The sequence below is a fragment of the Notechis scutatus genome, chromosome 1 (assembly GCF_049901735.1).
Source record: "Notechis scutatus isolate UNSWTSFEM ecotype Mainland chromosome 1, rNotScu1.2, whole genome shotgun sequence".
Taxonomy (NCBI): Eukaryota; Metazoa; Chordata; class Lepidosauria; order Squamata; family Elapidae; genus Notechis; species Notechis scutatus.
In genome coordinates this window covers 48,456,359-48,472,049 of record NC_142009.1, presented here as the reverse complement: position 1 = coordinate 48,472,049, position 15,691 = coordinate 48,456,359, and the positions used below count along the sequence as shown (strand labels likewise).

The 15,691-nt window shown below is 39.0% G+C and overlaps 1 protein-coding gene across 1 annotated transcript in view; it reads right to left on the bottom strand.

Annotated features, from left to right (window-relative positions):
- The window catches only part of HHAT (hedgehog acyltransferase), a 197,241-nt gene that overhangs the window by 132,335 nt on the left and 49,215 nt on the right, over positions 1-15,691 (bottom strand). Inside the window, 1 exon segment of the mRNA XM_087963324.1 lies at positions 13,122-13,272. Coding sequence (XP_087819450.1) covers positions 13,122-13,272 — 151 coding nt within the window.

Genomic DNA, 15,691 nt, shown 5'->3' with positions numbered 1-15,691 from the left:
ATGTAGATGTTAAATAGGAAGGAAGAGAAAATGGAGCCCTGCAGCAGCATCCTAATTTTTTTTTAAAGGTGGTAAGTCACTGCCTTTAAATTATGGACCTATCAGTTTTACCAATACTGTGGCAAAAATGTACACTGGATTCCTGGTAGCCAAACTGAAGACTTAGGAAAACAAAGTGGTAAGTATTTTTGGAAGAACATACTGAGTTTAGGAAAGGTTATCCCATGATCGATAATGGATTTCTTTTAGATCTTTCAATATGTAAATATACAAACAATGAAATACCGTATTTATCGGCGTATAACACGCACAGGCGTATAACACGCATCTTCATTTTAAGAGGGAAATTTCAGGAAAAAAATTAAATTTCTAAATAAAAACTTTGAAGCACCGCCCGGCCTCCGCTTGCCCTCCGCCGCACCGCCCGGCCTCCGCCGCACCGCCCGGCCTCCGCTTGCCCTCCGCCGCACCGCCCGGCCTCCGCCGCACCGCCCGGCCTCCGCTTGCCCTCCGCTCGCACCGCCCGGCCTCCGCTTGCCCTCTGCTCGCACCGCCCGGCCTCCGCTCGCACCGCCCGGCCTCCGCTTGCCCTCCGCTCACACCGCCCGGCCTCCGCTTGCCCTCTGCTCGCACCGCCCGGCCTCCGCTGGCTTCTTAACATTATATCGGCGTATAACACGCATACATCATTTGCCCCCTATTTTCAGGGGGAAAAAGTGCGTGTTATACGCCGATAATACGGTATATAAACTATGAAAAAGGCAGAGTATATGCTATAGTCACTGACCTGAAGGCAACCTTTTAGTTCTATTAATCAAATTTGCTATGGAAAAAGTTAGATAATAAGAATCTGGAATGAAATCGGATCTGAGCATTAAATACAAATACTTCATTAAAAGTTAAACTGATTCTAGCTTAATTTTATCTGAACCCATAAGTACATCTTGGGGAGTCACACAAAGCTATATACAGTCCAATTTTGTTCAAATTTTGCACTAATAATAAAAACAGTTCCCCCAGCACCATTCCCAATCCCAGACAGCCTGATCTTTTAACATATGCAAATATTTTTTGTATCCCAACCCAGCTAAGATTGGAAAGGCTATTAGATAATTTGGATAATTACTGTGCAACCAACCATTTTAAAAAAATCATTGGTTTTGGAAAGACACTGAGGATGAGAGAAAGCATATTGGCAGAAATGTCATTGAACAAGTTAAGGAATATAGATATTTAGGAACAATGTTTCCTGTCTAAGGTTTGTGGTAATAATGTGGAAAAGATGCTCAATGGAATAATCAAAAAGTAAGTACTACTGTTATTAAGCTAACAGATTATAAATATTGGTCTCAATTATTGTATGAATTACAAATAAAGCAACCTCAACAGTACTCAGAAATGTACTGTAAGATTAATTCTGGGAACATCCAAGTATATCTTGCTTGTCTCTGAGGACTAGAAAATGATACCAATTTATCAGTCCATCTTTTACCAACTAGTTTCCAACTACTGGGTGAAATGGGATGCCTAAATGTCATCTTCCCACCAGGAAGCTACAAGATGAATTAATTCTGAGTTTGCATAAAGACCATACCAGGTATGCAGTGCTGTTGCTGCAAAAAATATTTGCTGTGATATTTTGCATGTTTGGATAGGATAATGCCAAATGTGAGATCAAAACTCAGATCCAGACCCATATTTTAATGCAAAATTACTTTGCTCCAGACCACAAAAATATACAATGATTAAACCTCCTTAAATTTAGAGTAGTTCCATGACTCTATTTGAAGGAAGTGGACAAATTCAGTTTGAGGAGAGAATTAATACTGGCAAGATTACACTTAATGTCTTTAGTTTTGGGCAGTAGGAATTCCATATGAGCAAAAGCCTTGTTCTTATGATTCAGCAGAGACTTCCAAAATCATCTGGGAGGGATGTGGCAGACTTCAACAACACAGGCATGTTGATCTACGGAGCACCAGCTTCATATTTTTTTTAATACAGATCCGAAGGTTGTTAGGAGTCTGCACCTTTCTCCCAGATTATCTACACACTGGGGAAGGACATTCAAAATTAGTTCATCTTAACTTTCTATTCTGAAGACAGAGCAAAATAGTCTACAACTACTGTAACAGGCACAGGTTTAACCATTATTCTCTGTTGCATATCTTAGTTTATTGTTTTTTAGAGGTTTATGGCAGTTCAATACTAATGCACAAATCTGTTCAGTTTCTTACATAACTAGGCTATCTTTATTACATTTTAATGATTTTGGAAATGTGGAATCTGGGGATTTATACACAATCAGGCTAAAGGGTATCTTAGTGTTGTAATTCAATTTTGTATATGTGATAGTCTATTGATCCCTTTATTCTTTTATTGTGATTCGTATGACTTATGGTCAAATCAATGTGTGTGATTTTTTAGAAACACCTTTTTGCTTCCAGACATTTGAATAACGTGTTAATCAGTACTTATCCTTAAACCTAAGCCTGAAATTCATTACCAAATATGCATTACCAACATTACCAACAAATCTGCAACATCAGTTAATAAGATTACACCAAACTTGTATAGGCATAAAGAGGATAATGTTATAATAAAAGCAACAACAATATCATAATAAGAATAATCACAATAATAACCAAACTTAATTCGTAGTATTTCACAAACAGGTCCATGTGGTTTTCTTGTCAACAAACAAAATTATTTTGCCACAGCAACCTTCTTTTGTTTGTTTCAATTATTCATCCATTGTACAGCTCTGGTGTTTCCCAAAAAAAGTATTAGTCAGGTTCAATCCTGCTTAGCTGATGTCAAAAAGTTGAATACTGCCATGTAGTTGGACACTATAAACTAACACAACAAAGACAACTTCTCTTTCCCATTGTTATGAACCTGGAAGTCAGAGTAGAAGAGAGCAAATGGATCCCAAATGTAGCCAAGCTCTTCAGCATTCCACCATAGTAAGCTTTGTACATACAGTTCTGAAAGACCTGCAATTGTCCTCTCCCTTCCCACACCGCCCAACTTCACCTTGAGATTTGGAAGAGGATTTTCCATAGGAAATGGAATGAGGAAAAATGCTGCTATAATCATTGCACTCCAATGTGCTGTATTCCCCTATCTTCTATCAACTTCTTTTTGGAGTGATTGATGGGTGATTGCTCTTAATAGTTAGCCATGCCTTGAATGCTTTTCTTCCAGTTGAATGTGCACCATGTGTTTTTATGCTGAAATGACATAACTGGTATAGGTAAAGGTAATGCCTCTTTTTGGCTCTAGGGGGCAGTGCTCATCTCCGTTACAAAGCCGAAGAGCCAGCGCTGTCCGAAGACGTCTCCGTGGTCATGTGGCTGGCATGACAAAATACCGAAGGTGTTACTTTCCCACCAAAGTGGCCCCTATTTTTCTTCTTGCATTTTTATATGATTTTGAACTGCTAGGTTGGCAGAAGCTGGGACAAGTAACGGGAGCTCACATGGTGCTAGGGATTCAAACCGCCGAACTGCCAACCTTTCTGATCAACAAGCTCAGCATCTTAGCCACTGAGTCACCATGTCCCTTCAATTAAAAACTGGTATGGTGTCTTCCTTTTTAATAGGACTATAGAATATGGTTGAAAATAACACATTTATGCCCTGTACATTTACTAGCATATTTTTTTCTGTTGCAAAGAAATAAAATAATTGCATAAAAGTGGGCATAATCTCCAGAGAAGACCCCTGAATCAACAGAACAAGACAGCTTTCTGCCAGTCCCTCTTAAAACAGCCTGCTACTCATTGCTGTGTCTCAGATTCACTTGACAAGAGGCAGTTTTGGGAATGCGGAAATAAAAATACTGCTCCTGTCTACAGGTTCTTAAAACAACAACTCTTCCAGGACTGCAGAGCTGTGATGGAGAGGTGTCTACTGCATCCACCCAGATGGAAACAGGAGCTTTATTGAATTAAAAAGCTGTTATGTTCATGCTCCTACACACTCTGAAGCCTCTCTTCTCAACCCTACCCAAAGCACTGCACAGCCTGACTTTGACACATCCAATATATACTTTACTGTTTTTGTGTTTCAACATGGATGGCAACATTCCTACAGAAGGCAGAGAATAAGCTCTCTCTCCCTCCCTCTCTCTCTCAACCCCGTGGGTAACTGTGATTCATTATTTTAACCGTAAAGGCATGAAGTCATAACTCAAGGGATGTGTGGAGGGCAAGCTCAGTAAGATTTTTAGATAATTGAAATTGACCCATAATTCACCAGCAGCCCTAGGGAAATTCCGTTCCTGGCTAACGTTCATAATGCAGAAACATAGACACAGGTTCCATATGCACCTACAAGATTTAATTATTCTTTTCAAAATGGCCGTACTATAGTAAATGAGCAAAGGAGAAAAATAAATACATATGAGTTAGCTGCCACAAAATGAATACTGAAGACATGGTTTCCCTAGAGAAGTTACGACTGTTGTCATTTAGTGGCAGGGAGAAACTGAGGTGAAAAGATTAGAAAGATAGAGGCTATCAATAATGTAGACAAATTGCATACTTGTTTACTATGAAGAACATTATCCTCTGCTTTTCCTTGTGAAAATGCCTCTGTTTTTTTTTACTTCACAGAGATGCATACATGTTTTGACCTGAAATGACCATTTTAAGTGTCCCAAGTGGCAACCCATTGTTCTAAGAATAGAACAATGTCTTTTGTTCTGTGGTTTGTGACTGAACAGATCATTTGCTTTTTTTTTTTAATGGAGTTATTCCAGTGAGGACAGTAGCAGAGACCAGTCACATCTCAGCTGCTATTGTTTAGGACTAAAGAGGGCAGTGTAGGAGTGAGTGGAGTGTTGAAAACAAAATGGTTATGAATAACATGGCCAAACAGAAGAAGTCCATTCACAACTATATGTCTCCAAGTCTGGTATGTCTGGTTTTTTTTTTTTAAAGGATTCTTAAAAGATAGAGTTCTTGTGGTTTAAGGAATCACAATTGTTAGGAATAACATGGTTTCCTAACTTAGTTTGGGTAAAATAATATATATAAACTATGTTAGTGAGTTTAAGTGTGTGTATCACTTTAACTGTAAAACATGTATTTTGGGTGCGGTTGTAAAATCACCATAAGAGGGAGCAAGAGAGCTCACTGTTTGCTGGCTTTTACTGGACTGCTGACAATGATGGATTGATGGTGATAACTGCATGTTTTCCCTGCTATTACTGAACGAAGAAAAGAGGTTTGATTTTCTTCATATCTCTACTGCAAAAAGAGATATATTACTGGACTGATTATTTGTGAGTTTACTGACCTCTTTTCGACACTGGACTTTGCTAATGGATAATCCCTGGACAGACTGAACTAAGTGTATGATATATGGACTGTTTGACTATGCTAACAATCTTACTGGAATAAACTATTTAACAAGCACATTGTATCTGTTTTGCTGAGTGTAAACTACAACAACGTTTATCTCACATATCTGCCTGCCTGCCTGACTACCGTTGCATCGTTCTGCTAGGTGTATATCCCTAACAACAATTATTAATGAAGATTTGCATATATGCTCAATTGGACTTTATTTTACTGACTTTATAATAATGCAAATCTGTCTGGGTATGTGCTCTGCTATGAATCAAAAAATGTTCCTACTACTAGTAGTCCTCAACGTACGAACACAATTGACCCCCAAATTTCCATTGCTAAGCAAGTTATTAATTTTGCCCCATTTTATGGCCTTCTTGCCACAGTTGTTAAGTTAGTAACATGGTAATTAAGTGAATTTGGTTCCCCATTGATTTGTCAGAAGGTCACAAAAGACGAACCCCAGGACAATGCAACCATCATACATATATACCAGTTGCCAAGCATCCAAATTTTGATCACCTGACTATGGGGATACTGCAGTAGTCATAAGTTTGAAAAACAGTCATAAGTAATTTTTTTTCACTGCCACTGTAATTTCATATGGTTACTAAATGAATCCTTGTAAGTCAAGGCCTACCTGTATTATAAAGATTGTACAAATGTAAATAAGTTGGGTTAGTAACAGTTTTGGTGGATATTATAGATTCTGTATCTTTGTTTAATTACTACCTTAGTTAATGCCCTTTCACAAAAATGGCAATAATAAACAATAACAATACATTAATTTTTTGACCAATATGTGCATTTACATCCAAATTTTGGGATCCTAACAACAATGTATACCAGAGCAAGAGTTAATGCTGGCATAGCTATACGAGAAAACTTTATTTGCCTGTAATGGCAACAACCAATGATCTTTGCAGTCTCTTTCCCTGTCTCAGTCATGTGCTGTTGGGAAGCACCCAGCCTGGCAGGGTAGGAGGGATCAAGCACAGATTCAACCTGGAGTCACTGCATAACCATAGAAGGGCTAGGGCCTTTGTTAGGAACTTCTCCAAGTTCCTTGAAGCCTTATCTCTTTGTACCCAAGGAAGAGCTGCCATACTAGGGAGATTTCTGTATTATAGGCAGAACATACTGTAGTAATTAGCTTGAATTTGGTACATGTCAATCTGGTTGATTGTACCTGTCACTTAGTAAACATTATAGAGAAAGTCTTAAGACTTATGACCATAACTGAGCCCCAGATTTTGCTCAGTTGTGCTAAGTTGTTGTTGTTAAGTGAGTTGTTAAGTGAGTTGCACCCCATTTTATGATTCACAGTTGTAGAGTGAATCACTGCCGCTTATTAAGTGAACCACATAGTTGTTAAATGAATCTGTGATTTTGCTTGTCAGAAGCTAGCTGGGAAGGTTACAAATGGCCCCCCAACTAGTGAAAGAGTTTGCAGCAGAATGGTTGAAAGGTTGGGGTTTTCGAGAGAATGGCATAGGAATTATAGAAGAAACTGCTGGGACTCTGAAACTGGGAGATGTTTCCCATCACAGCAGTTTTTCAAACTGCTGTTATTAGCCATTATGAGGGGAAACAGGGATACCCAAAGAGGTACCTTAAACCAGTGATCCCCAACCTTTTTATGCCGCATGCCCGGTATCGGCATCAGCTGGAGGCCGCCATCTTTTTGATGAAAAAGTGCTTCTGGTGACCTCACCGAAGCACTTGTTCATCAAAAAGAGATGGCGGCACGTTTCGTGAGCTTTTCCGGTAGAAATGGCTTTCTACCCAGAAAAGCTCACCGGAGGCTGAGTGCCATTTTTCTTGATGAAAAAAGTGCTTCCCGTGAGCTTTCTACCCGGAAAAGCTCACCGGAAGCACTTTTTCATAAAAAGATGGTGGCGCCCAGCAAACCAGCTGCCCGGTAGGACTTGTTCCACGGACCAGTACCGGTCCGCGGACCGGTGGTTGGGGACCCCTGCCTTAAACTATAACCATCAATACATTGTCTCATAGGAAAATCTTTCCTATCTTCCCCAAACCTGTACCTCCATTTACTTGCTTTGGAATATTCTATTTCTTGAGTTCTGCAATCTAGCCATTTAGTTTCACAAACCTAAACTTTCCCAAATTCCATGAAAACAATAAGGCTGCATTTATTTTAAGTGCAGAGAAGAAAGTTGCAAATCACTGGTGAAATGATAGCACGAAGACACACACACCAATGTGTTCCTGTAATTGGGACAACCAGGCGAACTTTCTCAACCTTTCCTAGAGGAAAACAATGAAAGCATTTTTCCTAGCAAACTGAATGAGAATAGCTGAAAAACAAACAGAAAAAAGTAGCATTAGATTAGTATGTGACAAACCTGTACTCAGTTTGGCTAATCATAAATGGGGTGGCAAACCTTGGGAGGAGGGAATTATTCAAAGTTTGTGGGCAGAGATGAAGTTCTAATATTCTTTTGAATATTGTTTTAATCTAAAGAAATCTTTCTGAACTGATTGCTTAAAACACTGTTAAAACTACTTCTGTCTGCAGTTGCTTTCAGATGAGAGAGAGAGAAGATGGTGATGATGACAGTGATGATGGATAAAGAAAGAAAAAGAAAATAGATAAATAGATAGATAGATTTCTCTGCAGCTAAATGCTTCATAATTTTGCTTCTCATATTTTGAAACCATCTTTCATGCTCTGCCAGCCAAACCAGTTATAGATCAATGTATAGTTCTGTTTTTCAATTTATAACATCAGAAGAATGTATAGATTAATAGCTGGCAGGGAAAGCACCCAGAAATATTTCATAAAAGTAGTAATGGAGCTCAAATATTACTAACCTTACAGGCATGAAAATAATTAAATAAATCATCCACTATCAGCTCAAAGTTTCTTTTGATGTGCATCCTTCCAAATGAATTTATGTCTACAGGGTGTCAATATCCAATTGGGATGCGACGGGGGAGGGAGGGGGAGAAACCCTCATGCTCATGAGAAACAAGTGCAAGATTTAATCTATTCATGGACTGAGTTCAATTAGTTATTGGGCAATCAAAGGAAAGATTGGTAGAAATTACTTTCTGCTGAAATAATTACACAAATATAACTGAGAATGTCATAAGGGAGAATTTAATTTAAATGGGAACATTGTTAGGAACTCTTAATTATTCTGTCTTCCACAATGTATTACTTCATGTGTTTCTTAAAAAGGGAAGGGAAAAAAAAGCAAAAATGAAAGGGTAAAAACAATTTTCATTAGTTTTTCCATAATAATCTTAAAGGGAAATAGAAACAATACCACATTGTTTGGGCTCATTATTGTTTAACCTTCCAGAGCTGCTAAATTCCACCATCATTGTCAGTTTTGAGAGCCAACATTCTGTGACCAGACATTTTCCCCCTCAAACTCTCCCCCTTTTTACAGATTGATAGGAAGAAAAAAATGGTGGTGGGATGACAGAAGATATCCTTAATCTTCTGAAAGATGCAGAAATCAAGAAGTTGAACCCAGGGGAAAAAATCAATATCACCTTTACTATAGTTACAAAAGGAATCAGAAAAGAATGATCTAAACTCAGAAGGGAAATGGCATCCTCCCGGTACCCGCTACCATGCCACTGTGGAATAAAAATGGCTTGTCGCCAGGCCTCACAGAAAAAGAAGTAAAGCAGCTTGAAATCCTTTCATGAAGCTTCAATACTCAGTCTAGCCCAGGGCTCCCCAAACTTGGCAACTTTAAGACTTGTGGATTTCAACTGCCAGAACTGGGAGTTGAAGTCCATAAGTCTTAAAGTTGCCAAGTTTGGAGACCTCTGGTCTAGCCTAATTCCAAGCAGAAACAGAAAGCCATCTTTCAGAAAGGGTAGTGTCATGGCTTTTAAAAACATTTTTCTGCTATCTTTACATCTCACTCTGAAAAGTCCAACAATCAATGAATTCATCACTGACAAAAATCGGCAAAGCTTTCCTCAATCTGGCATCTCCAGATGTGCTGGAATAAAGGTTTCTATGTTCCCAACCAATTTGATGTCAAGTTAGGAGAAAATGACTGCATGTTATTACAAATGTTTTTCAGTAATGACACATAGTCATGCACCCATCCCCAATCACATTTGATTATGCTTGCAACCTTGTTACTTTTATTTATTTATATTCTACTTTTATGATTTTATATAAATAACTCAAGGCAGTGAACAACATTATTATTTGAAACGGCATCATTTTGAATGACTCAGTTATTACTGAGTCATTCAAAATGATGCCGTTTCAAATAATAATGTCTTTCCACTTGCAATTAGATGGAAATATGAAATATTTCATATTTTCATGGAATCTTGTGATTTATTTTAAATCCACAAACATGCTCATTACTTTTTATCATCAGCATCTGAAATCCCACAGCTCAATTAAGCCCCTTTTCCTCCTTCCATCCTTCCTTCCTTCCTTCCTTCGTTCCTTCCCGTCTCAGTTCATACTTGGTGCCACAGCAGACTAGATGATAATCAAGGCTGAACATGGTGTGCTTGCAGGCTGAACATGGTGTGCTGTTTGGGAAGCAAAGGGTTGAACAGATCCTAGAGATATGGTGTTTTCTTTTGTTACCCCTACAGAACAACCTAGTGTGTTGTGTATTTGTCCAGTTATTAAGTTCTGTACGAAGATGCTTCTACTGTCAGCTTGTCATTTCCCATGAATGCATAGCTTGTGATTGAGATAGTTAAGATCTATTTCTATAATTGATCTTTTAGTAATCAGTTGTAAACCATTCTGGATCTTTGGTAGCTGTTAAATGATGTTTTAATATCTATTATATATTCTTAATTTTAATATGTGCTTTAACTTCTTTGTGTTGATTTTTGACTCATGGTGACCACCTAGACCAGAGGTGTCAAACTCATGTTGTCACAGCATTGTCACGTGATATATTTGGACTTTCCCCCCCTTTGCTAAACTGGGCATGGGCATGGGTAGGACCAGTACATGATGCATTCGGCCTATGGGCTGCGAGTTTGACACCCCTGACCTAGATTGTTCCTTGCAGTTTTCTTGGCAAGATTTCAGAAGTGGTTTGCCACTGCCTGATTCCTAGGGCTGAGAGAGTGTGTGGCTGGTCTGAGGCAGTATATTTATTTTTTAGGATAAGGATCCTCTCCCAGGTTTGATAATTTACATTTACATTTGAAGCATTAATCATCTTATTAGCAGGGCTGTGCAGTGCTTCAGAATTAATTCAAAAACATGAACAGGAAACTAAATGCCTCACTTCTCTGGGACTCTTAAAACATCTGTGTCTTTCCATTGCACCTCCCTATCAGGTAGCACTTCTTTCTAAATCAGAACTACATGCAGTCCCACTGCAAATTAGTTATTTGTTACTAGCTTTTAATATTGCTGATTAACTATTGAAAAGCTTGTTGAATCCTAGTGAGCTTTGAATGCATGCAGTTTTTTCTTGCCTATGATGCAGAGGCCAAGTGCTCAAATACAATTTGAAAAATTGGCTTATTTGGGCAGCAATGCTGTGACTTTTGGAGACCCAGGATTAAAAGAAAGATTCCATCCTCAAATAGGAAAATCCAGTGACAGTTGGACATTGGATGGTAATGACTGAAAGGGGAAGGTGAAGACTTTCCTACATCACACTCCCAACCCGGAGAGCATCTACATTAGCTTGAGAGGTAGTCTAAATAAATTATTTTCCATTGTTCAAAATGGGAAGGAAATAAACAAGAGAAAGAGTTCAAAGAGATGGCAAATCTCTTTATCCTTATTCTCATCTTGCCAGTTTGGCATTTTTATGTTCAACCAGTAACAGTTTGGTCTGGTGGTTAAGGCACCAAGTTAGAAAACGGGACACCGTTCTGCCTTAGCTATGAAAGCCAGCTGCGTCACTTTGGGCCAGTCACTCTCTCAGCCCAATTCACCTCACAGAATTGTTGTGGGGAAAATAGGAGGAAGAAGTATTATATGTGTTCGCCATTATTTGCAAAAATAATGGTTAGATATAAATAAATAAGCAAAATAAACAAGACAAACATGAGAGGCATAATGAAGAAAATAATAATAGCAGGCATGATATTCCCCTCTGAAAAAAAAATTGGGGCCGGCCAAAAGAGACCCCCACCGCGCGCCAAGAAATCGCTGCCCAGCTCCCTTTTCCTGCCGCTCAGCGGGCTCGCTTGCACCGCCCGCCCGCCCGCCCGGGCTCCGCTAAGGTATCCGGCTGGGGCTGTCAGGAGTTGCTACCGCTGGCGCGGCTCTGCGCAGCTCCAGTCCCGCGTTGCCTCGGGAAGGAAAGGCAAAACCAGGAGCCGCTGCTGCCGTTGCAAGCGCCGCGGCTCTTCCTTTTTGCCTTTCCTTCCTGAGGCAACACGGACTGGAGCCACACAGAGCCGCGCCAGTGGTAGCAACTCCTGACTCGGGCCTCCGAGGGGAGGGGAAGGAGGAGAAGAAGGGGGGAAGGGGGAGGCGATTCCCCAAAAAAATCGGAAGAATATCATGTCTGTAATAGAATAAAATGTACAAATCCAATAATATTAGCTTAAATAGCAAAACTCTCTTAGAATAAAGGATGGCCTAAAAGCTAAGCCACAATATACAATTCCCATCACCACCAAGGAATGATAAAGTAAGGCTTTCAACTATTTTCTGAAACTTAAAATAACTTCCCTATAATTTCCTTTCTATCAGTTTGAAACAAGTGTTTCTAGACCTGGGTTTTCCTTCAGATTTCAAGTTAAAAAAATATTATGTAACTGAAGTCATTTTTACTTAAATAATTTTACTTAAATAATATTTTTTTAACTTGAAATCAACTTTAAAATGGGATTAGACCATTATGAAGAACATTATATGAAATAAGGAAAACAATAAACCGATGTCCTTGTCTTGCTTATCGGTTTCCCAGACATGCCAGACTGATCAGTATAGGAACAAATAGGTTTTAATTTTATGTATGAAAGCTATTTTTGTCATGTTAATTTAGGGCTACCTTGTGGACAAATTGCACTAAGACCATTGATATTGTACCAGCCCAAGTTCTAAAACAGTTTTAAAAAACAATTCCACTGTAAGGCTCATTATGAGGAGGTTACCAATCATACACAAATTGTGGAAAAGCTTGATACCATCTGGAGGACAGTGTAATTGACAAAGTTGATGATATAAAGCATTCCTGGGAATAGCTGCTAAATCTACAAGAGCAGACAAAATAGCTAAGCAGATGTTCACTTCATAGGTTAGCCCCTTTCTCTAGACAGCAAAAGTAGATTGTCATCATTATACGTGTCATCCTCAATAGCAAAAATAACCTTCTAAAACAATGGAAACCCAAAAGTGCACTGAAATCAATCAAATTTTTATACCTTCAAATGGTTAGTTCATTTCAGGTAGAGCCCATTACTTTTAACTTGATACAGAAGAAATTATCCTCAGTACTGTCCCCTATGGGATTACCGAATAAAATGTTATTTAACCGACTTCATGAATTTTTTACACAAAGTGCTTTTTTGCACAATAATGGAAAATGAATCATATTTCAGAAAGAACTGAATAGGGAAATAATTATCAGATCAGTGTGACTCTGTCAATAACATCTCAACGGCAGGTTTGAATTTTTCTGTGCATTAGGTGACAGTGATTATTAAATAGAAAATTATTCTGAAAACAGAAGACATTTGTAATGAATAGGCAAAGACTACTGTAGCACCCAACTGCTATTTCATAAAAAAAGGCTCACACAATAAACATCAGCAATCAAATAAAGCTAACCTCCACATTCCAGTAAAACTGTACATGGTGCTCACACAACGAGGTAAATCGGGAGGCTGGAGTCCATCCATGCGAACAAGAAGTGCTGGAACACCAAAAAGTACAAGGTACTTCACATAAAAAAATAGGACCTGGGCCAGCGCAAGGCCACCTGTAAGAATGCAAGAGAAAAATGTTCTACTTTAGTATATCATTGTAATATTTACAGTCCTTTTTTTTTCTAAATAAAGTTGTTACTGTGTTTTTACAAGTGCGCTTTATTAAAGCATAAAGTATATCTTTTTTTTTCTGCCTGTATCAGATATGCACAAACTGTATCTCAGAGTAGAAGTATCAAGCTCAGAAAGCATCCAGGGTCTCACAGTTCAACTCTAAGCTGCAAATATTCTCTTCTATCAGTACTGTATCTCTTGGACAGATGCAGGATGGATCAACTTAGAAGAGTTTGGCTAATTCTTAGTGAAACTGAAGTGGTTCATAGATAGGATTTCCACAAAACGGAGATAAATGTAGGTCATTTTACCATGCATCTTGGAAAATTGCAGCCCATTTCACAATACATTTGGCTTTTAAAATAAGGGAGGCAACCCACAGCAAACCACTAGCTTTTAGGGGGAAAGGTGAAGGAATGTGCATCACATTTCACAAGTCTGTCTTGATAGACCCAGACTACTCTGTCTACTTTGCTGTACTTTCCAAATGAAAACATTTTTTTTTTCATTTTAATAGAATGGTTGCTATGGCCCTCATTTGCCCAATTGCTGATTCTTTTCAAAACTCTTTTTCTAGAAAAAGGGTGAAATTTTATTTAAAGAACAATGATCCTAAAATCACCAATGCAAAAGATGCGTAAACCAGATCTTTCCAAAGATAATTCTACATGCTGCTTGAAATGAATGAGAATTGCTTACATATATTAAATGTGATAATTATGACAACATGCCCAAACTCCCTTATTTTGTTTACAGACTTGTTATGTATACTCAGAAAAGCCTCAGAAATCAGATAGACAGACAGACAGATTCCCCCTCCTGAAAGAAACACACACTGTTGGAAGCTGCTGCCCAAAATTGCTCAGAAAGCCTTGGGACCATGGTACTAACTCAAATATCTTTTCAATTCTAGAGTAGAAAATATCTATCACAGATGCTAGGGCTAGGCAGGTATTATTGCTTTGACTTTTGGTGAAGAACAAAACATTCTTTGCTACTTTAGTGGGTTGCATGGATCATTATCCAAGCCATCTCTGAAGTTTCAAAGTTAGAATAGAATATCTTTTATTGTCATTGCATTCCAAGAATACAATGAAATTTGAAAGCTACTCTAGCACAGTGCCCCAAACACATCACAATCATACTACAGAGTATTTAAAAATTAAAATAATAATAATAGGACTAAATCACAAATGCATTGTTTGATTCAAGACAATTACTGCCTTGGAAAAGAAATTGTTTCTCAATCTATTAGTCCTCATTTTAAGACACCTATAACACCTCCCTGATGGTAACAGTTCGAAATATGAATGTCCAGGATGAGAATGGTCTGTGGAGATTTTTAGTGTTCTAGAGAGGAGTCTGGTCTTCGCAATCTCTTCCAAAGAAGAAAGAGAGCAAGCGATGATTTTTTGTACTGTGTTTATAACTCTCTGGAGCATCTTCTTATCCACTACAGAGCATCCAGCATACCACACCGTTACACAGTATGCCAAAATGCTCTCGATGGTAGAACGGTAAAAATAACCAGCAACTTCTCACCCAGACCACTCTTTTTCAGCAACCTCAGAAAGTGCAGGCGCTGTTGGCCCTTCTTTGCAGTGGCCATAGTGTGGACCGACCAAGTAAGGTTGTCAGAAATATGAGTTCCTAGAAATTTGAAACTATGAACTCTTTCCACATAGTCTCCATTGATATATAGTGGGAGAGGTCCTGCTTTACATCTTCCAAAGTCTATAATAAATTCTTTGGTCTTGGACTTCCGGTTTGTCGGCTTCGCAGCGGCAGGGATTTGCGGCTGCGCGATCCCTGCCGCGCTAGCCGTTTTTGGGGCTCTGACCCAGCCGGGTACGGAGCTAGGCTGCCCTGCAGGGGCAGCTGAAGGTAGGGGGATCCGGAGAAGGGTTTGGGGGTGCTGCAGACCCCCTCCCTGGCCGGCAGAACCCCCTTTTCCCAGGACGGTGCAGCGGCGGTCCGTAATGGCCGCCACAAAGAAGCTGGCAGCCGGGTAAGAATGCGCAGGAGGAAGTGGAGAAAGTGATTGAGAGGAGAAAGTTTTTCTTGGCTCCTAGGACTCTAAGACATATTTAATAAAATTCCTGAAAAGTATGACTTTCTGAATAATACCTGCCAGAAGAGGGAAAAAGCGGCTGCTTGAAGGTGCTGAAAGGATAGCTTTCCTCTTTTCCCACGGAATAAATAACTGGATATTAAGAAACCTATTTTTTAGGTGGAAATTGGTTTTAAGCGATGAGTGGGAAGAGAGAGGATTAAAAGAAAATATTTGTATGCTAAGATTTGTTGGAGCAGATGCCTTAAGGATTTGAAGACTAGAATATATTGTAACAAGACTTTAAA